Source organism: Artemia sp. Qi Xiang Cuo, chromosome 1, assembly GCF_049724085.1.
Source record: "Artemia sp. Qi Xiang Cuo chromosome 1, ASM4972408v1, whole genome shotgun sequence".
NCBI classification, from domain to species: Eukaryota; Metazoa; Arthropoda; class Branchiopoda; order Anostraca; family Artemiidae; genus Artemia; species Artemia sp. Qi Xiang Cuo.
The window spans coordinates 78,009,595-78,033,009 of NC_142794.1; the positions used below are offsets into that span (position 1 = coordinate 78,009,595).

At 38.1% G+C, this 23,415-nt stretch overlaps 1 protein-coding gene across 2 annotated transcripts in view; it reads left to right on the forward strand.

Annotated features, from left to right (window-relative positions):
* The window catches only part of LOC148956749 (cell adhesion molecule 2-like), a 241,206-nt gene that overhangs the window by 67,088 nt on the left and 150,703 nt on the right, over positions 1-23,415 (forward strand). For both annotated transcript variants that reach the window (XM_089087196.1, XM_089087205.1), the window contains exon 3: positions 9,300-9,523. In XM_089087196.1, coding sequence (XP_088943322.1) covers positions 9,300-9,523 — 224 coding nt within the window. The remainder of the gene's footprint in view (positions 1-9,299; positions 9,524-23,415) is intronic.

The window sequence follows — 23,415 nt, forward strand, 5'->3', positions numbered from 1 at the left end:
TTCCCCTGAAACTAGAAAATGAACGGATTAAGTTTTTTTTCTTTGACGAAAGTTTTATCACAATTATAGCACACTTTTTTTTATCAAAAATTTTTTTTTCTTAACTGGATTCGAATTTATCAAACAAACACACAATAAAATAGTGAAAATCATTACGTTGTTATTGAATTTTCAATATTCATTATACTATATCCATGAATTAACAGGTAGACAGAAAAATAAGCGGCGCATGCACCGCACACACACACACACACACACACACACACACACACGCACACACACACACACACACACACGTTCACACACACACACACGTTCACATACACAAGAACACACAAGCACAAACACACACACACACAAGCACCCACACACACACAAACACAAACACACACACACACACACACAATCACACACACACCAAAAGACAGACACACACACACACACACACACACAGACACACACACACACACACACATGCGCACACATGCTGAAATATTCTTACAGTTTGAAATTATGTTTCTAACCCCTTAGCCTATATTGTATTAGCCTATAAGTAGTCAGATAGAAACGCGCTGAAGTCAGATAGAAATGCGCCGCGGAAACAAATTATAGGACGTCAGAATTTCTACTTCAAAAATTCTTAATTTTCTCATAACATTCGATTGATTAAGCTAAACGAAATAATTTAAAAATATTCAGAACCAGCACTCAAATAGAATTCAGTTGATATGTATATTGAAAAAATTACAGCACTCGGATCAAACATAAGAAATAATGATATGGAAATATATGCCATTCTATCATTATATCGATATTGAATTTGCACTATCTCAATGAATTATCGAGTAGACGTGGCGCATGCACCGCTCACTCACACACACACACACACATGCGCACACATTCACACATGCGCACACACTCACACACACACACACACACATGCGCACACACTCACACATGCGCACACACTCACACTTACACACACACACACACACTTTTACAGTGTTGAAAAAAATGGTGAAAATGCTAATTAATTAATCTGTAGAACAAAAGTTTTCATTTTATATGTTAAATAACTATTATTCTATAAAGTTAAAAAAAAACAAAAAAAACATGTTCATTTTTTAACCCAAGCCTCAAAACTCAATTCCTCCAAGAATCATTTAAAATAAACAATTGCTGCCACCCCCCTCCCCTCCCACAGAAAGTTCAGAAAGACGCAAAAGAGTGCTTTTTTTGCTAATAAAAAAAATGCAATATATTCAGCTATCTCTGAGGGGAGCAGAGAAGTTTAAAACAATGGTTGGGGGCTGGGGATTAACATTTTAATATCTCTGACATACATTTTTACGGTGTTGAAAAATGACGAAAAGGCTAATTCATTAACCTATAGAAAAAAAGGTTTTATTTTCTATGTGAAATAGCGATTATTTTATAAAGTTTAAAAAAAAAATGTTCATTTTTTTTCACCCCATCCTCAAAACTCAATTCCTCCTAGAATTATTTAAACTAAATACTTGCCTCCACCCCCCTCCCACAGAAAGTTCAGAAAGACGCAAAAGAGTGCTTTCTTTGCTAATAAAAAACATGCAATATATTCAGCTATCTCTGAGTGGAGCAGAGAAATGTAAAAAAATGGTTGGGGGCTAGGGATTAAACTTTTAATATCTCTTACATACACTTTTACGGTGTTGAAAAATGGCGAAAAGAAAATACTTAAAAAAAAAACAAAAAAAGTTGGATAGAAATAGGTAGAAACTAGAGGTGAAAATACTCACATTTCCAAATTCAGACTGCTGTTGAGTGCCGTACTTGTCTTGCGTAGATGAGGTTGCAATGTCACTGGCTCGTACAGGTGAGCCAGAGGGGCTCCCCATCATGGGAGCAACCCTCTATACTCTTTTCAGCTTTCTACCTGGCTGCATAGGAGTTGGCACTGGTGGGTTTTGGGCAGGCAGCGCCGGTCTGGAATGGATGTGAGTGGCCCCCAATGGACCGCCTATCTCCACTTGTCGTATTGGAGCAACGCTGTTAGTCTTAGCTCTATTTTCCAGGGGAGAGTAATTGTAGGAATCCTCTTCCTTAAAAAGAAGGCAAAATTTAGCATGGAAAAAACAATTCTCTTTTTTTACAGAAGAGAAAATTAGTCTGCACAAAGAATCCCCCTAACCACACGGAATCAGGGAACAGAGTCTCTCTCAAACTCTGTAAAGCTATTTTAAAATGTATAAGAATTATTTATTTAACAGAAATCATCGCTTTTTGAATGGCCACCACGTAAAGATAAAAACACACAGAATGTGGCATCGTTCCATCTTGCCCCCTATTAATTCTGAGTTTCTGACTAGAATTAGACAAAGCCCCCGTCTTAATCACCAAGCTTTTGTTTTCAGATACGACACGTTTTGAAGTTTGGTTCCAAAAAAGGACCCTTTTCTATAATTATAAACACATATGGTTTTAATCTCTGTGATAACATGAGCGTGCGAAGCCTGTTCTCCAAAAGTGACCGTTTCTTGTAACAAAGAAGCTTCTATTTAGATCGGAAAAAGATTTTTGATAACTGGAAAAAACTATTTCTACAGAGCAGGGTGGGGATGGTTTTTGTTTACATAGAAGAAAAAAGCGTAATTTGCGTTTTCTAACGAGTATACTGTTGTATGGGTTTTTTTTGTTGGGGGGGGGGGAGGGGGGCTAAGTCCCCCTCAAATTTGAATTTACTAGTAAAACGATTTTTTTTGGAAATAAAGAATGAAAGTGTACTCACATTGAAAATAGAAATATCCATTGTTCCAAAGTTGATAATAATAATCAGTGTACTATGTACGATATGTTAAAACATAATAGAAATTAAATTGTAGTGCATGAACATTTTATACGGGATTTCAAGGATGAATTGTTATGCAAAGGGAAAATCATATGTAAGCGATTCTCTGATTGGCTGCCTAAAAAACGAGGTTTTTTCGAGCTGTCAGCTCGAAAAAACCAGTCTGGTTGAAAAACTTGGAGTTGAAACAAACTTGTGTGGGGAATCCCCGTTCATACTGCTATCTTTTTTGCTATGTTTAGGAACAGGCGGGGAATCTCCGCTCGTTTGGAATGGTACCAACGGAGACATGAGCAAATAGAACGTAGTTTCATAACGTGTTTAATCACGTGTAGAGGTTCCATAGAATAACAATGGAAGGAACATAAGCCAAGCAAATAACATGGGAATTGCTATGGCACCGAGCAAATCCAGACGAAGCATTCTACTGTTTGAATATATAAGGGATTTAAGTTCGACGAGGAGAATTATCCTGTTATGAAAGAGGTACATTTTACATGGTCATTATAAAATCAAAAAGTGGTATCTGTGCAGGCAGGATCATTTTTGAGCATCTCTACTCCTTCTGTAAACTATTCTAAGCCGTAGGAAATTGCTTAAAGACAAGTCTACATCTGTTATAGTCAACCAAAGCAATAAATCTTTCTGTAATTTTGGTTTGAGTTTAATTTTCTTTTAAGATTAAATGCATAATAGTTAAATATATTATTGACTAAATAAATTGATCCCTTTGCCAGGAATCCTTGTCGTTTATAAATTTACTGTGTTTGTTTCATTTTGCATGCAATTCAATTGTTCTTTTTATTCGAGAGTTTAATCATTAAAGTTTTTTAAGATACACTTATTCCTACGAACAAATATCTTGAAAAATATTCCCTGTCACCCAACCAACACTGCTATTTGGGCGTCTGCCCCCCCCCCCCCTGGAAAATATTCTGCCGGTGCCCTTGGCAGACACATAATTTTTTTCTCTGATAAATTTTATGTAGCTTTAAGCTAACTGCTGCCGAATATTTATGTGAAGAAGCATAGTGTCTTCATTCAGGTTTTACTCTTTAGGGAATAGTTTGAACATTATTCAAAAATAATTCTGCTCGGGGAAATTCTGTAGTTTTTATATTTTGTAACTCACATTTAAGATGATAAAATGCAAGACAATCACCATATTTGCATGGGTGTGGTTCAGTAAGATGTTTTAAGTGACCTTTAATCGAAATGTTTTAAATGACCTTTAATGAATATGAGCTCCGCCCTTTGGAACAGATAGAAAATTGTTAAAGAGACATGATTTTCTATTTTTTATTTTGTAAGTCATATGTTTTGCCTTAACTAAAATCAAATTTTGTCCTGTATCATGTTTCTTTAAAAAAATCATTTCGAAGATTCGTATGGACATTTTACACTAAAAAGCTATATATTCCCTTTTTTAAATGATTAATTCCTCCGTAAACATCAGCTACAATACTCTGTTCAGTGCTTTTATTTTAAACATAAATATATTAAAAATAGGCCTAGAGATTTTACTTAAAAATGTTGTGACTCCAAAGAAGTTCTTTGATTCCACCGGGTTAGAATTTCGTTGAAGTTTTGTTTACATTCAAGTTCTATATTTTTTATCTTTGCTTAAAAATGTGACGCAACAGCCACAGGTAAATGCAACAGCGAGTAAAAAGGATTGAGCTATTTGGATTGCCTTTTTTATGGAGCTTAAGGAGTAAGGAAAAATGTGATTGGTTTAAAAAAAATGGATAAACCAGTAGAACTAAATAACACTTTCAATACTAAAGAATAATAAAACAATGTCTTTTTTTTCTTTAAGTGTGTTATACCGCTTATCAAATTTGGACTCCTGGACACGTTTTTCTGAATAACACCTTGAAATAAACCAACTATCTTAATGGCACTTAACCACCTAACCTAAACATCCTTCTTATCTTCCTTTCATCCTACCTACATTTTCCTAATTTTGGGAAACATTTTCCTAATTTTGGGAAATCAATTTCTGAAACTCCTGATGATAAGTTCAGTGTGTGTGTGTGTGTATGTGTGTGTGTGTGTGTGTGTGTGTGTGTGTGTGTGTGTGTGTGTGTGTGTGTGTGTGTGTGTGTGTGTGTGTGTGTGTGTGTGTGTGTGTGTGTGTGTGTGTGTGTGTGTGTGTGTGTGTGTGTGTGTGTGTGTGTGTGTGTGTGTGTGTGTGTGTGTGTGTGTGTGTGTGTGTGTGTGTGTGTGTGTGTGTGTGTGTGTGTGTGTGTGTGTGTGTGTGTGTGTGTGTGTGTGTGTGTGTGTGTGTGTGTGTGTGTGTGTGTGTGTGTGTGTGTGTGTGTGTGTGTGTGTGTGTGTGTGTGTGTGTGTGTGTGTGTGTGTGTGTGTGTGTGTGTGTGTGTGTGTGTGTGTGTGTGTGTGTGTGTGTGTGTGTGTGTGTGTGTGTGTGTGTGTGTGTGTGTGTGTGTGTGTGTGTGTGTGTGTGTGTGTGTGTGTGTGTGTGTGTGTGTGTGTGTGTGTGTGTGTGTGTGTGTGTGTGTGTGTGTGTGTGTGTGTGTGTGTGTGTGTGTGTGTGTGTGTGTGTGTGTGTGTGTGTGTGTGTGTGTGTGTGTGTGTGTGTGTGTGTGTGTGTGTGTGTGTGTGTGTGTGTGTGTGTGTGTGTGTGTGTGTGTGTGTGTGTGTGTGTGTGTGTGTGTGTGTGTGTGTGTGTGTGTGTGTGTGTGTGTGTGTGTGTGTGTGTGTGTGTGTGTGTGTGTGTGTGTGTGTGTGTGTGTGTGTGTGTGTGTGTGTGTGTGTGTGTGTGTGTGTGTGTGTGTGTGTGTGTGTGTGTGTGTGTGTGTGTGTGTGTGTGTGTGTGTGTGTGTGTGTGTGTGTGTGTGTGTGTGTGTGTGTGTGTGTGTGTGTGTGTGTGTGTGTGTGTGTGTGTGTGTGTGTGTGTGTGTGTGTGTGTGTGTGTGTGTGTGTGTGTGTGTGTGTGTGTGTGTGTGTGTGTGTGTGTGTGTGTGTGTGTGTGTGTGTGTGTGTGTGTGTGTGTGTGTGTGTGTGTGTGTGTGTGTGTGTGTGTGTGTGTGTGTGTGTGTGTGTGTGTGTGTGTGTGTGTGTGTGTGTGTGTGTGTGTGTGTGTGTGTGTGTGTGTGTGTGTGTGTGTGTGTGTGTGTGTGTGTGTGTGTGTGTGTGTGTGTGTGTGTGTGTGTGTGTGTGTGTGTGTGTGTGTGTGTGTGTGTGTGTGTGTGTGTGTGTGTGTGTGTGTGTGTGTGTGTGTGTGTGTGTGTGTGTGTGTGTGTGTGTGTGTGTGTGTGTGTGTGTGTGTGTGTGTGTGTGTGTGTGTGTGTGTGTGTGTGTGTGTGTGTGTGTGTGTGTGTGTGTGTGTGTGTGTGTGTGTGTGTGTGTGTGTGTGTGTGTGTGTGTGTGTGTGTGTGTGTGTGTGTGTGTGTGTGTGTGTGTGTGTGTGTGTGTGTGTGTGTGTGTGTGTGTGTGTGTGTGTGTGTGTGTGTGTGTGTGTGTGTGTGTGTGTGTGTGTGTGTGTGTGTGTGTGTGTGTGTGTGTGTGTGTGTGTGTGTGTGTGTGTGTGTGTGTGTGTGTGTGTGTGTGTGTGTGTGTGTGTGTGTGTGTGTGTGTGTGTGTGTGTGTGTGTGTGTGTGTGTGTGTGTGTGTGTGTGTGTGTGTGTGTGTGTGTGTGTGTGTGTGTGTGTGTGTGTGTGTGTGTGTGTGTGTGTGTGTGTGTGTGTGTGTGTGTGTGTGTGTGTGTGTGTGTGTGTGTGTGTGTGTGTGTGTGTGTGTGTGTGTGTGTGTGTGTGTGTGTGTGTGTGTGTGTGTGTGTGTGTGTGTGTGTGTGTGTGTGTGTGTGTGTGTGTGTGTGTGTGTGTGTGTGTGTGTGTGTGTGTGTGTGTGTGTGTGTGTGTGTGTGTGTGTGTGTGTGTGTGTGTGTGTGTGTGTGTGTGTGTGTGTGTGTGTGTGTGTGTGTGTGTGTGTGTGTGTGTGTGTGTGTGTGTGTGTGTGTGTGTGTGTGTGTGTGTGTGTGTGTGTGTGTGTGTGTGTGTGTGTGTGTGTGTGTGTGTGTGTGTGTGTGTGTGTGTGTGTGTGTGTGTGTGTGTGTGTGTGTGTGTGTGTGTGTGTGTGTGTGTGTGTGTGTGTGTGTGTGTGTGTGTGTGTGTGTGTGTGTGTGTGTGTGTGTGTGTGTGTGTGTGTGTGTGTGTGTGTGTGTGTGTGTGTGTGTGTGTGTGTGTGTGTGTGTGTGTGTGTGTGTGTGTGTGTGTGTGTGTGTGTGTGTGTGTGTGTGTGTGTGTGTGTGTGTGTGTGTGTGTGTGTGTGTGTGTGTGTGTGTGTGTGTGTGTGTGTGTGTGTGTGTGTGTGTGTGTGTGTGTGTGTGTGTGTGTGTGTGTGTGTGTGTGTGTGTGTGTGTGTGTGTGTGTGTGTGTGTGTGTGTGTGTGTGTGTGTGTGTGTGTGTGTGTGTGTGTGTGTGTGTGTGTGTGTGTGTGTGTGTGTGTGTGTGTGTGTGTGTGTGTGTGTGTGTGTGTGTGTGTGTGTGTGTGTGTGTGTGTGTGTGTGTGTGTGTGTGTGTGTGTGTGTGTGTGTGTGTGTGTGTGTGTGTGTGTGTGTGTGTGTGTGTGTGTGTGTGTGTGTGTGTGTGTGTGTGTGTGTGTGTGTGTGTGTGTGTGTGTGTGTGTGTGTGTGTGTGTGTGTGTGTGTGTGTGTGTGTGTGTGTGTGTGTGTGTGTGTGTGTGTGTGTGTGTGTGTGTGTGTGTGTGTGTGTGTGTGTGTGTGTGTGTGTGTGTGTGTGTGTGTGTGTGTGTGTGTGTGTGTGTGTGTGTGTGTGTGTGTGTGTGTGTGTGTGTGTGTGTGTGTGTGTGTGTGTGTGTGTGTGTGTGTGTGTGTGTGTGTGTGTGTGTGTGTGTGTGTGTGTGTGTGTGTGTGTGTGTGTGTGTGTGTGTGTGTGTGTGTGTGTGTGTGTGTGTGTGTGTGTGTGTGTGTGTGTGTGTGTGTGTGTGTGTGTGTGTGTGTGTGTGTGTGTGTGTGTGTGTGTGTGTGTGTGTGTGTGTGTGTGTGTGTGTGTGTGTGTGTGTGTGTGTGTGTGTGTGTGTGTGTGTGTGTGTGTGTGTGTGTGTGTGTGTGTGTGTGTGTGTGTGTGTGTGTGTGTGTGTGTGTGTGTGTGTGTGTGTGTGTGTGTGTGTGTGTGTGTGTGTGTGTGTGTGTGTGTGTGTGTGTGTGTGTGTGTGTGTGTGTGTGTGTGTGTGTGTGTGTGTGTGTGTGTGTGTGTGTGTGTGTGTGTGTGTGTGTGTGTGTGTGTGTGTGTGTGTGTGTGTGTGTGTGTGTGTGTGTGTGTGTGTGTGTGTGTGTGTGTGTGTGTGTGTGTGTGTGTGTGTGTGTGTGTGTGTGTGTGTGTGTGTGTGTGTGTGTGTGTGTGTGTGTGTGTGTGTGTGTGTGTGTGTGTGTGTGTGTGTGTGTGTGTGTGTGTGTGTGTGTGTGTGTGTGTGTGTGTGTGTGTGTGTGTGTGTGTGTGTGTGTGTGTGTGTGTGTGTGTGTGTGTGTGTGTGTGTGTGTGTGTGTGTGTGTGTGTGTGTGTGTGTGTGTGTGTGTGTGTGTGTGTGTGTGTGTGTGTGTGTGTGTGTGTGTGTGTGTGTGTGTGTGTGTGTGTGTGTGTGTGTGTGTGTGTGTGTGTGTGTGTGTGTGTGTGTGTGTGTGTGTGTGTGTGTGTGTGTGTGTGTGTGTGTTGAGTCTTTGAAAGGTTGAAATGTAATGCATTATATTGAAAATACTTGTATTCGTTTCTTTTTTGTTTCTCCCCTGTTTTTTTTCCTGGCCATAGAGCCTTACGGGGGAGTTTATATTGAATAGTATTTTTTTGTGTCTATTAATTGAATAAATTGATTGATTAAAATATCTCTTAAATTCAGAATGTTACAGAATCCCTAATACTGTTGTTCTTTTTCATTCTTTTTCTTGGATCCTAAGAAATTTCTAGTTTTTTTGTCCCTTTAATGGTGTTATGAAAATTATCGGTTTGTTTAGCAAAATTGCCTTTTTTTTACTGTTATTGTCTCTATCCACGATGTTTGCTCTAATGTTACTGTTTTTGTTGCCCTGAGCAAATTGTATGTTCTGGAATACCGGTCAATAAGAGACTATGCTGAATATGTCACTTTTATGGAAAAAATTAAAAGACACCCTTATTACTGCTCTTTTTTAGTTTTTTTCGTAAATACTATGTAATTTCAAGTTGATATTAGAAGTTGATTGTCACCGTTTATCAAAAAAAGAATGTTTAGGTTGATTTATTTTGTCTTTTTTGGAGTTTTTATTTTTAATCAGTATTATATATTTCCACAAAAGCTGTAAAATTGCTGATGGAAACTGTAGTCCCTTCGACAGTCTTATCAAAATTATCAATTTTGTACTATTTATTTTTACGATGAACGACTTCATTTGCTACAAAAAGAAGTTGATAGATGAACTATCAACAGAAATCCTCAAGCCTACTTTACTTTTCAGTTCTTTTGACAAATGCTATGAAATTGCTAGTGGATATTATAGTCCCTTCTATCGTTTTAAATGGAAAAGATGCTCTTCTTGAATGTCAGTATGACTTGGATGATGAGGCTCTGTATTCACTTAAATGGTACAAAGGATATGAAGAAATTTTTAGATTTATCCCTGGAGAAGAACTTCTAAGTGATCGCATTAAAGGATTTAATCTGCCAGGAGTCAATATTGTTGTAAGAATTATTCATTTTTATCCTATTTACGCATTTATAAATTACTACATAGTACTTTTTTTTAATTACTGATTATTACTGCCTGTATTTATTTAACTAATAGGCTATTGTCTCGAAATATCATTAGTTATTTTGCAAATATCATACTATACAGGATTGTAATATGATTTAAAGATTGAATTAGAATCACATTAAAAAATCAATAAAATCAAATAGACATTAATAAGATTTCCAAAATAGAATGGATAAACTAAATTGAAATGTCAACGGTTATGAACCTCAACGACGATCTTTTTCGTCTGAAGTACCTCTTAGAGAATGCTTGAAACTATCGGATATAAAAACTTTTCCAAATCCCCAAAAACTGCTGGTCAGCACCCTATTAAATAGTGTGTATTATGTGATACTATACATTCATTATTTTTATTGAAGCAACGGTCTTTAATGACGGTTCATTTCATATTAACTGCATATCTGTTAGCGACGAATGGTGAACCGTACACCAATATGGTCACTGAAGCTATGATAGTTCTCGGTCGCTAAGATAGTTCTTTGAATTTTTTTTTTCGATGCACTTTGCAACCATTAGGGCCAAAGCCACTTGTTTGCTGTCGAAAATGTAAGAATTCTCGTCACTTGGTGTCTTTTGTTACTTAAAGGGAGCACTAGACCTATGCATTTTCATTCGAATGAATCCTATTAGATAATCTAAGAACTAATGGGTCGGCACGGTTACTCCTGGGAAAAGGAAAAACTTACATGCGTGACTTTCTTTCTCTGGAAAAATAAGAACTTATTATGTAGAACGTGATTTTAGGGTTCTGATGCATTTTTAATATTAGCAAACAGTTTTTCGTCTAATCGACACTGCTTTTCTGACATAACATGGGCCTCTTTTTTGTAATCGCTTAGAATTTGCATTTAATTAAAGTTTTGGATCAGAGGCTTCAAAATGAATAAGCATTGCATAACTAAATAGAGCAAAAACAACTTTGCTATTGTATATATTGTAATCAAAACCCTGCTTTATTGAGGCTCGGGTCTACTGAAAAGGGTCACTTTATACTGAAAGTGTGTTACATGAACTCTTACATTCAATGCTGTTATCATTCTCAAGTTCAAGTTGATTTTCGTATAACTGTGTGTCTAGATAAATAATGAAAAATAGTCAAGAAAAAAGGATTCCCATGAAACAGGATCAAATAATCCCCTTCAAGTATTACTGAAGAGGGTCGGGAATTTTAAGTTTAATTTGAGGGTCATCTTTTTCTTTTTGTCAAAGGAATTTTTCTGAACAAACATTTTTAAAGCTATTTCTACGCAGGTATCAACAAGGATCAACAACACCTACTTTCCCTAGGGAGAAACAGGAAAACAAAGATTTGTAAAGTTAAGAAGATGAGAGATATTTTTATTTTCATCTTGTTAAAAACAAAGCTCCAACTAGGAATTGCCCCCTCCCCCCTCGCCTGAAACGTTTCGGTGGTGCTCATGAGACCTTCCACCTCTACTTTTTTGTGTAGGTAAGTATGTGAGTGTAGTCTCATATTTTATGCTTAAGATATTTTTACAGAAGGAGGGGAGCTATCCCCCCCCCATGTCACTATATGACAGGCTTTGTTCAAAAATATTTCTTAATATAAAAGGAGATTAGAGATTAAGTTATACCCTTCCAATATGTTTATCTGCTTGCCGCCTAAAAAAATTTAAAATTAGTGCATAAAAACGCAACGTTTTATGCTCTATAAAACTCTCCCCTTCTAGACCCACATACACAAAAATACAATGGCCCACTTCTATAATCTAAACTCCACATTCCAAGCTTAAACTTAATGCCCCAACTGTTTTTATATATTTCAAACATGTCCTTTTGATAACCTGGGTGAAAATAGTTTCTTTTTGCTTATTCCAACATCCTCATCAATGGTCCCTGAAAATTTCAAATTGAGTGATATTGCAGTTGCAGGTGGCTGAAGAAGTCATAACAGGTAGTCCCAGTCTCAAGTAGTTGCAGTCCCAGTCACAAGTTGGCGTATTTCGCAGTACTTATTTGCAAGAATTCACCAGTAGTTATAGTCGCATGAAGAGTCACAAGTAGTCTGGAGTTGCAATAGTAGTAGCAGTAGTGCATCTGAAAGTTACAAGTTTGCTCTTAACCATTCCTAAGATATTGCAGATACGCTCTTTGGATAACTTGGATGCTGTTATTGATGTTAAAATTAAATATCACCATCTAGTAGTGTCTAGAGTCAGTTTAAAGCTGAAATTTAGGAGGGTTAGCTACCTTCCAGGAAGCTGTGACGTTGGTAGACTCTAGGATAAGAACTTGAGAGAAACTCTCCAGGAACAGTTCCGGAACAGTTTCCAGGAACAGAAACCGAAACTTGAGAGTTTAAAATTTGTCATTTTTAAAAGATGGATAGAATAATTTTAGGAAAATTGTTTGTGAAGTTGCTGACGGTGTGTTACAGAAGAAAGTTAGGAACGCATGTTGAAATATTAGTAAAAATGCTTTATGTTTGAGAATGAGGAGGAGGATCGATACAAGAATTATCTGAGCATCTTCCAGATAGGGAAGATGCAGCTAGACGGCATAATAACAAAATATCTTACTGGCATGCTAATACAACTCAGAGGGAGTAGTCAATCTGTACTTGTCTCCATTAAAGATAGGAATGGGTTATAAATTAGGGATAAGGAAAGAATTAAAGAGAAATACTTAACAGAAAAAAAATAGAGGAAAATGAAAAAGCTTGTGAGTCCTTGGATGTGAAGGAAGAGCTGTTTTGTAAGGAGGAGTTACCAACAGTACTAAAGGTTTTGAAAAATTATAGGGCCCCAGGTAACGATAGTGTGGTAAATAAGCTACTTAAGTAGGGTGGCTCTGAGGTTAGAAATAAGTTACTGAAGATTATAAATATAATTTTTGAAAAAGGAGAAGTACGTAGCGATTTTAGGGAAACTTTAATTAAACCAATGTATAAGAAAGATGAAAAGAGTGAGCATGGTAATTATTGAGGCATTAGCCTTTTCTCTGTAGGTAGCAAATTACTTAGTAATATGACATTTGTTAGACTGAGAGATGATGTAGACAAAGTTATAAGAGAAGAACAGTGTGGTTTTAGAGAGGGTAGAGGATTTGTCAACCAAATTTTCACTCTTAGGTTAATAATTGAGAAGTGCCTGAGTTATCAAACACCTATATGTCCTAAGTTTTATAGATTATGAGCAGGCGTTTGATTCTGTTGATAGAAGAAGTATAGAAAAGGTCTTATCTTATTACGGTATACCAAACAAATAAATTAAAGTGATTACCACTATATACGAGGATAACATTGCTGCAGTTAAAGTAGGAAATGAAGCTAACAGCTAGTTTCAGATTAAATCTGAAGTTATACTGGGTTATGTTCTATCTCGCTTTAGACCGATCACTTTGATGGACTTTGTGTTAAGAAGAACAGGAAAGTCAATGAGAGAACACAGAATTAAATTGGGAGGAAAAAGTTTCATGGACTTTATGATTTAAGTATACTGGCTGTTGATTTAAGCTTCCGAAAAGAAAGTGTGGGCAAAATAAATGAAATTTTAGAGGTTTTGCGTGTTCAGTGTGCTAGAATACGTTTCAAAGTTAATGTTAAGAAGACTAAGTCGCTAATGCCAGGAATAAAGTGAAGATGAAAAGGTGACGTCGGGAAGCGAAAAGATTAATCAGGCTAAAAATAAAATAGCCAAAGCGCAGGGTGTTTTCTTACAGTTGAAAAAAAATTTGGATGGATAGGAAGAAAAGTCTGAAAACCAAAAGATTAGAATATTGGAAGCTACCGTGATGACAGCATTCAAATATGGTTTTGAAGCTTGGGCTTCAGATATTTGCTAGATGTTTTCCAGAGAAATGGCCTTTGGATTATTCTGGGTATCCGGCTGACTGACCGTATTTTAAACAGTAGGCTGTACGAAAAATGTGCTTCAGTTTGCTGCGGTGCGTCGTTAGTAGTAGTGGTGGTATTTAGAAACTTGCATAACATACAGCCCTTGTCCTAGGGGTTGTCTGGAGTTATTTCGACACTGGAGGCATAGTTATTTGACCTTTGTACTGCTTTGAACAAAATGGCTTGACTTGACTTGGTGCCTGCCGCATGATATGTGGCGTAGAGAGCATACCAATTTTGCTCCCCCAGTTGGACCAATCTATTGCTATGAATGGGGGAGCCTTTCATAACTCACAAAATCATCTCATCGGAGCTCCCAGAATCGATGGAGTTGTTTTGTCTGGCAGGCGTCTTTCATGCTTAAGAGGGTGGATTTGAGAGGTCTTGCATTAGCTACGTATGGCAGGACTGAGCTCACTGATGAGTTATATATGCTCATTTTTGTGTGTCTAGAGATATGGGGCGATCTCCTGATGGCATTGAGTCTTCTGACCACATAAGAAGTATTCGTAATTGGGCTGCCTAGTTCAACGTCCCTGGAGCCATCATTCGAAATCACGGAGCCAAGCTTTGTAATGTTAGTAACGACTTCAACGCGGGGTTCACGAACCGTAATGGATTTTGAAGGCATAACTGGTGCAGGTGGCTCGACTGTCATTATTTTTGTTTTTGTCAATTTACATTAAGCCTGACTTTTGCAGCCTCCTCTTATAGGACAGTGAGAGTGTCTATCAGCTGTTGCATGGTGTCAGTAACGAGTGCAAGGTCGTTTGCGAAGTCAACATCGGTCTGGACTGCATCTCCAAACTGGAGACCAAAGGGCAATCGATCAGTTATTCCAGTCATAACGTGGTCTATGACGCACTTAAAAAATTCTGCGACGACAGCACACCCTTGTCACACACCAGTTTTGATGTTTAACGACACTCTTTGCATACTGTTCTCTTGCATGGAGCTCTCAGTTTCTTCATATAGCTTTTCGAGGAGTAAGACTGTATTTGGCTGGAAATCTGAGGGAGCAGACTATCAGCCATAGATATTTACGGTCGGCTAAATCGAAGGCAGCCTTAAAGTCCAGGAAAGTTGTGTAAGCTTTTCTACGGAGTTTTTTTGTCTTTTCCATCAACTGCCGCACTGTAAAAATCTATTCAACAGCAGACATCTCGGACATAAAGCAGGTCTTTGGATTCACTTTTTCTAGAAAATTCTTTCAGCACTCAAGCAGAGTCATTGCAAAGAGCTTTCTGAGCACTGAGAGAAGAGTAACCCCTCTGTAAATTGACCATGTACTCTTGCTCCCCTTCCTTTTCCACAAAGCTGAAAATGCCTGCACACTATTCCTTCGGAATCCTTTCTCTGTGCCACACTAGGGAGAAGAGAATTTGGAGCCAGAGTAGCATTGCTGGCCCCACGTTTTTGAAGAGCTCTGTAGGTATTCCACATAACCCTTTAGCTCTATTATTCTTCAAACGCATTGTTGCTGACTTGATTTCTGCTAGTGTGAGGAGATTTCAATTTTCTCCGTTGGCGGTTCTTAGACGCTACCTGCTAGGCTTGCAAAGTCCTTAATAGGCTGAACGACAAAATCAGCATTTAGGAGATTGGAGAAGTGGTCCTACCATCGATTTAAATGAGCAGCTTTATGGGCTACTGGCTGTCTACAGACAGAAATGGTCCAAGCGAAGGAGCATAATGCCCTGTAAGACCACGAAAATGTTTGTAGAGACTCCCAACATCACCCTAAAATGGCAGCTTCCTCCAGATCACTTGTCTTTTTTTCTAAAATGAGTTTCATATCTCTCTGGATCAACCTATTGCGGATATCGCTGAGTCTTCTGTAGGTTGGCATGTCGCCAAGCAGCCTGGTCTGGCGTCTCTGGTCTATGATTCCGGTTGTGTCCGCCTGGATCCACGGATAGTTCCCACACTTTTTTTATCAAACAATTGATGTTGCTGACTCAGAGATATTGCTTTGAAATAAACGCCATGCCTCCTCTGAGTCAACAAATGGTAATAGTGCGTCAAAACGATTCAAGATATTAATAGCGTATCTGGAACATACTTCAGATTTGTAGAGCCTTAGTACATAGATCTTTGGGGATCTAGGCTCTGTGCGCTGTATTTTGAGCCGTAGACGGACATTTGCGAATAATAGGTGATAATCAGTGTTGCCGATATCCGGTACCCTGTAAGTGCTGCAAATGCTAATGTATGATCTCCATATCTGAGAGATGATGATATAATTCATCTTTTTTTGGTACGGTCATCACTACTGTACCACTTATATTTGTGGATGTCTTTCTTGAAAAACAGGATGTTTGAGATGACAAGGTTGTGAATGCTGCATAGTTGTAGAAGTCTTAGTCCGTTGTCATTTAGATGGTCCGTAGTAGCAAGTCCTATAACTTGCGGCCACCACTTGTGACTATCTTACACGGTGGCATTGATGTTGCCCAGCTTGATGACAACATCATTGTGTAAGACTTTATACAGTTCATTGGCCAAATAGAAATTATCTTTTGTTTCAGTTTCAGATTCATTCGCTGGAGCGTAACAGATAAGTACTTTCGCTTTGGCTTGCTAATGACTGTGAAGAGTCCGGACGATTTTATATGAGATAGGACAGAATGACAGTAGACACTTCTTAGACTTCCCATCGAGTGCTAGCCCTATCCCACTCCTCCTGACATTTTGCTGACCAGACCAGAGAAGGTAATATCCCTCGCCAATGGATTCAGATCCATCCCCAGCTACATGGGTTCCTATTATTCTGGCAATGCACATCCGGAAACATTTAAGTTCCAAAAGTTACTTTGACCTGGGGTAATTCAACGTCAAAATATTCCAGGTGGCAATACAAAGGCCACCTTGGTCAAGGAGATTCAAACGATCATCTTTTGTCAGTGCCAGGACAGGCAAGGGTCTTGGGGCTTAAGAAAAGTTAGTCATCCGAGGCAGTTACTCTGATTTTCAATGTAATCAATTTAGGAATAGGATTTGATTAGAGCTAGGTGAAAAATAGATATTGAAGTCCTTGGGGTGGGCTTCACCCACCTCATGAGTTTGAGGTGATCCTTGTAAAGGAGCGCTTAGTTAGAAAAAATCCCGTATCCAGAGGCATTTGGTCAGCCGATAAAATCGGCCTCGTGCTAGACGAACTCCACTCACCTCGTTCAGGGGCCGTTTTCCATAAATATGGATCCTACACCCTGCTACAATTTTCTCCCTGTAGAGAATCCTCCCACGATGGCGTTTTGCCTCACAATGCAATTTAAACCATTGCTAGGGGAAAGTTTGTAACTCAGGAGACGTGTCCACACGTCGGTGGACCCTGCCAAGCATACACTAGAGAGGCCTTCTACCTCCTCCACCTGTATTTACGGCCCCCGGGTGAAGGTGCCAAATTTTCTATTATGGAGCCCCAGAGACTAGGTCCTCCCTTGGTTTTATATCTCCTAGTGGAGGTACCTAACATATTTGTCAGATGTACCCCTGTCGGCCCCCTGAGGACACGCTAAGTGACCTGGAGTAGGCCCCTACTGAGAAGGTAACTCAGCAGGTACTTAGAAGGCACTTAAATGTGTATCTAAAAAAATTTATATAGTGTCTTTGGGATGGATGTATCGTAAAAGGGCGTAGGAATTGCGTCTAATCCCTATTGAGCCTTTAAATGAGCACTAGAACTTTTAATTTACGGCTTTGATTGTCTATGTTAACCATTTCATTTTTTATAGACTACGCGTATCTTTTAGGAGCATATTCACCACTGTATGATATTTTATCCCGTGAATTTCAAAAGCTCAACAGATGGTTTTGATATTTCCGAATAGGTTTGGTTATTCTAGAATTTTCATTCTGTTCCAATTCGGCGTTCCTTCGGCCAAAGTAGCTTTTTTTGCCATAAAACGGCATAAATCACTACTTTTATTGGCCTCTTGTGCTATTTAAAGAGTGAATAGATCTCTCAAATTTCGTCCAACTAAGCTCTCTTTGAATATTCTGACACCAGTGGTCAGATTTGATAACTCATATGTAAGAGAGCTTTTTGATGGGCCGAATTTGACGATGTAATTTCATCAAGGTGAATCCCCTTTTTGAGGGTGTTTTCTCCATTGTTGGAAAACTTGAGATAACCTCTAAGGCTCGTGACTTTTAGTGGACAACTTTAAATTTATTCGAACTCATTTAGAATCACCTATAAAAGCCAATTCTTTGATGCATGTATTTGTTTTAAAGCTCACTTTCTTAGAGTTTTTGGTTGTTATTAGCACAAGTCCCTTTTTACTTACTTTTTTTGCCATGAGCTGCTTCACAGATGACAGAACAAAGCTGTATTATCAACTAAAACTTAATAATTTCGTTTTTATTAGATGTTAGATGGTACCTTTTGATGAACGATAGCTCAGCTGTACTAACTTTTTTCTCAACATATATTTTTAATTAATGTTTTAGCTTTACTCTAATATACTACCATCAAAAACGTGGACTTGCAAAAATAGGAAATTTTATTTAATTAAAACCTTCGAAACTTTACATTTCAGAAAGAGACATTTAATTCATTTGTTTAGAATAATATCAATTTGTTTAGCCGTTCGAGCGTAAGGGCCATAATATTTGAAACGAGTCGTTGAACATTATTGAAACATATTGCGATGACTGCTTAAATCATTCTAATATACAAAAAAAAGAGTATAAAAACTCTAATTCTTCTTTTATACATTGTCTAGTCTACTCTGATTGGTAATTTCCTTCTAGTAGGTAGAATGCGAAATAAATAAAAAATATCCGTTGTGTAATCATTACGGGCCATTACGGGCCTAAGGCCAGTAAAGAAGACAAGAAAAAAGAAAAAAAAAACAGGAACATTCTCCAAGTATCAAATAAGGCGTCTTCAGCAGAGATGAAAACCAAACAGAATGGGAAAAGAAACAACCAAAAACTAATGAAGCGGAGTAAACGCATAAAGATTTAAAGAAAAATTGGAAAAAGGAAACAAAAATTAAAAAAATAACATGAGCAAATCAGATATTTCTATCCAAAAACTGAAGCAAACCTAATATGTACTATAGTTACTCCCTTAAAATTAATAGCAACAAAACGGTACTTAGGGTAGGGACTATAAAGTAACTAAGAATGATAAAGGAACTCACAGAGCCTTAAATTGTTTATTTAAGAGGCATGGGGATATTGTGTTTGTTTGCGAGACATTATTTTCCAGCCCTATTTTAGTAGCTGTTTTTTATATTCAATTGCCCATAGCATAAGTAATTTCATTTTGTTTTTATATTTATTTGCCAATCCCAAACCGGAGATTTTTACACCTCTTTTATCTTGACAATGTTCCTGAATTACTACCTTAATCTAAAATAATGTCTAAATAGCCTTTGATATTGACTCTTAATTGTTAATCTTAGAGTTGAGCTCCAGGCGTTTTCTTGTCAGCAACAGATAATTTCTTGGTTTCCATTGCTTTACTTTCCTTTCCCATAGCTTGTACAGGTGACATGGGTCTCACACTTTTTACCCTGTGGATTGGGAACTGAACAAATACAGAAAAAAAAACTTGTTATTTATATTGCTAATCGTTCTTGATAAGAAATTAACAGAGATAGAAAAAAAGACAAACGAGACTGCGGCGAGTAGAGAAAAAGATGAAAATCTAAAACAATGCGGATATTTCGCCTGTATCAAACTAGGCGTCTTCATGACAAGAGAAACACAAGATAAAAAACCAAATTAAAACTAAAACAAATAAAACCACTACCAATAAAGCGCATCACGTAGGGAAAAGAAGCTATTAGAGTTACTTCGATGAGAACACCAAAGCATCTGAGGTAAAAATAGAAGAAATTGCAATTAAGGTAAAATATTATGTTGCAAAGATCTGCGTGAAGATCTGCGCATACATGCGTGAAAGATCTGCGCACATCCCTGATACGATCGAATAACCACTTATTTGTTTATATTTTATTTCAAGACCGATTTTATCTTTTTTTGAGTTTGATTTTAATTTCACTGCAAAAAAAATGACTCTTAGCAAAATGCGAGTAAGATCTGCGCAAACCCATGCTACAACGTAATTACCTTATAATTTTTTGTATATTTTCTTTCGAGGGTAATTTTACCTTTCATTTGGGTTTGTTTTTTAATTAAATAGTAATCGAAGAAAATCCTAGCAACTAGCGCATAGATCTACACACGCCCCTCCTACGATTTGATCAGCTCTTTTTTTATTTAAAAACTTTTTGAAGACTAGTTTGTTCTTTCAAATTTTGCTCTTGAGATATTAAAGCATTATTTAACTCCAAGCAATGATCAGCCCCACACGCTGAGCAGAATCTTAAGAATAAAGCTTTTTCTGACTAACAAATCTTTTCAAACTTCACCCATAAATGTGTAAAATTTTATGAAAAACCCTGTCAATTCACTTCAATTCAATTCAAACTTTTTATTTTTCCGAATACGAAGAGTAATAATAAAAAAAAATAAATAACCGCAATCAACAGGCCATAAAATTCTTTTAAGCTATATAACAACAAGTACGCAAAGGCAATGGAAAGCATTTGCTCCAAAAGACAGATTTTGACGCAAGAGTGCACAGTTCTTATCCTAGAAACTGCACCCCCAAGGAGATGGAAAAATACCTTAGCCTAAGCAATTCATAAATTAAGTATCTTTTCTTCTATGAACTATTGCTCGACTATTACTCATCATAGAGTGTTGAAATAAATTTTGATTTGAAACGAAATTTAAAACCCCTCCCTTTTTTAGAGAATCAAATTTAATCCTCTTTTTTTTTACTTAAGTATCATCTGCTTGCTATATGCAACACTTCCACGTGTCAAAAAAAAAACTACTGCTACAGACACTAAGAATATCTGACCACTTCCAGTTTACTCTTAACTAATATTTTGATAATACGACTATTGTCAGAACCTATGGGCCTAATAAAATATTTTTTTATGTTTTATGAGGTGCAATTAGGTCTTTATAGGACAATTCTTAAATTAATTTTGATTGTTATCATTTATTTGATACTTTTAATGAGTCTATTAAAGAGGTTTTTCTTGGTGTTCACTCAAGTTTGCCCCTAATCATCGATTTAAGAATGTCTTTCCGTCTGCAAGGTCTTTGTTGTTAAAAAAAAGAAATAATTTACGCTTCTTATATCTGAACTTAAAAATTGAAACCCATTAATAAAAAAAATTGAATTTCTTAAGAATTTCAAAGTTCTGACCCTTTTAATTTTCATTTATTAGGATTAAAGTGTCTTATATTAATGTTCTTATTACGATTTTAGACAAAATCACTTTCCAATAAATTTTGTTTTGATAATTCACATTTTCTTTTTCTAACACTTTGAATTTTCATATCTTATTACTAGAGTTTTCAAATTTAAAGAATCATAGCTTTTTTCTCAAATTCAGGCTTTTAACGATAATTTAAAGCACTTGCTTTTTCAAGAATTCAGAAAAATTCCTCTTTTTTTCCTTCTATTTTTTTGTATTTACATATCCTTATAACTAAACCTTTCATATTTCAAGAATATCAGCTTTTTCAAAATAAGAATATCAGCTCCTATGTTGACTTTCAAGAACAATGAGTTCCGCGCTGAAGAATTTCAGGAAATTTCGTATTTTCTCCATTATATCCTTCTGAATTTTCATATTTCTTCAAAAATCCTTTCACATTTCAAGAATTACAGGTTTTTTCAAAACTAAACTTTATTTCATATTGATTTCGACAACAAAACACTTCCCAGTCAAAGAATATTAACTTATTTTGCTTTTTCCTCTTTCTAATTAGCTTAAAGTTTCAAATTTTAATAACTAAGCCTTTCACATTTCAAGAAAATACTTCTCAATTTACAATATTGACAAACTTCGCATTTTCTTCGTTCTAACAACTATAAATATTCATGTTTTCATAACCACACTTGTCACGTTTCAAGAATATCAGTGCGAAAACTATCAAAATTCTTGTTGCAAATGGGTCTTGCCGTTAGTAACATAATTGAAAATAAAGAAATTCATTTCTTTTACCGTTGAGAGCCAACGTCTCCATAGCAGTTCTTCTAGAATTGATATGCTTTAATATTGAATGTAGAGCTTCAATTTGCTGAAACGGAAGTATGTTCTTTCTGCTTCAATTATTTCATTATTTTTCTACATTGCTTGCCTCACTGATTTTGTTTGCTTACCAATTACATTACTAAATCACCATATAATCTCCCTTCACCGTCCAAAAATGTTATGTAACGAACGCTCAGCTATGGTGTTAGTAACGATATTAATAAAATATTTTATAAAAATGAGAGTAAAGAGCAATACAACAAACGGAAATAATTTGTCATGTGATGGAGACGGTGCCCCCTCATAAATCTCCAGCGTATTGTACTAAAGTCTCATAGTGCTATATTGAAAGCGTTTATGAGTGAAACAAATGTGCAACCAATTCGATTTTAAAACATGGAATTGAAAAAAAAATAGTCGAGGGAAATCTAAGGCAGCGTAATAGCGCTGCCTCAGAAAAAAGGGTAGTGTGTTCTATGGAATTTTCGACTTTTATTCACCGATGCACTTTGTATGGAAGGAGTTGTTGTAGAAACATCGAAGCGGATTCATTCGATTGGAAATTCAAAATTCTAGTGCCCTGTTTATAATTCAAGAGTGACTGGAGGGCAAGTGTCCCCCACCCCTTATTCCCGCATAGAAATCTGATAAGAAATTGAGATGGCTTTTTTCTTCAGCATTGTTGAAAGGTCCGATACCTCTAAACCAATACCTCTAAAGATGACAACCCCCAGAGCCTTTGGGGCAAGAGTTGTAAGCGAAGCAATTCATCCTGCATTTATATAAATTATTTGTTATTGGGAAAGGGGGGGGCATGTCTTACCCTTTGTATCCAAAAAGTCTAAGAGTATTAAACGGAAACTATTCAAAGATTATTGAGTGGTGTGCTGCAATTAATCCAAACATACAATGTGCATACAGGCTTTAAAAAAAAGGCGTATCTCAGGAATAGCTTAAGGTGTTAAGTTGGGACTTTCAGGGAATGATGAAGACGATGATTAAATTCCAGCCACTCTCGATTTTAGCATTTGCCGTATTTCCTCCACCCGCCAAGGGACTCCTAATTGGATTTGATAGTGGATAGCCAGGTTTTCTTTTGAACACTATCTAGCTTCCTCGAAGACGGTGACGCGAGACCTCTTTGGAATTACTTTGACATCATGTCACCAAGGTGCTGTAGTACTTGATGATACCACAAAATGTGCCTACATTTGATGAAATTTGATGTGGGAAGTCGGTTCCCAGTGGACTGGAGATGTTATCATTTCTGACTTTCGTAGACAGCTAGTTCTTTAGTATATACCGAAGGCACTTATAATAGAAGACTCCAGATCCTCAGCTTCTCTGGTTTTTAAGGTGTATTTCCTCGGACGGACAAAAACTGCCTAGGTCAAAGAAATACGACCGTGGATATTCCCCTTCACTGCCACCATAGTAATTTATCATAGAACCTAGGTATTTCAATCCATTTTGAAATTACCAAGAGATTTCTGTTGAGCAGGACGGTTGCATATCCTATGTCACTGGTCCTCCTCGCTGTTGTTCTCTGCTGACTCTTATGAAGGCCAGCGGATTTGTCCTTATTAGATTGGTTGTTGAGCATGGATTGCGCTACGATAGGTTTCTATCAACTCCAATTTTAGCCTTTGTACCTGCATAGTATGTAGGACAGATATGACAAGTTCCCTCGTAGAGGAAAAAATGACTTCGAAAATCATCCGAATCAAAAGCAGCAGTGAAATCAATTTTACTGAGGTTTAAATTGGTGCTCCAGAATCTGTTTTAAGGTAAACATCTGGTGAGAGCCGCCCAACCCGGACCTGAACCCTTCCTGGCTAGGTCTAGTTCTTCTATTGTGGGCATTGTGGAATCTATTTAGCAATATAGGGGC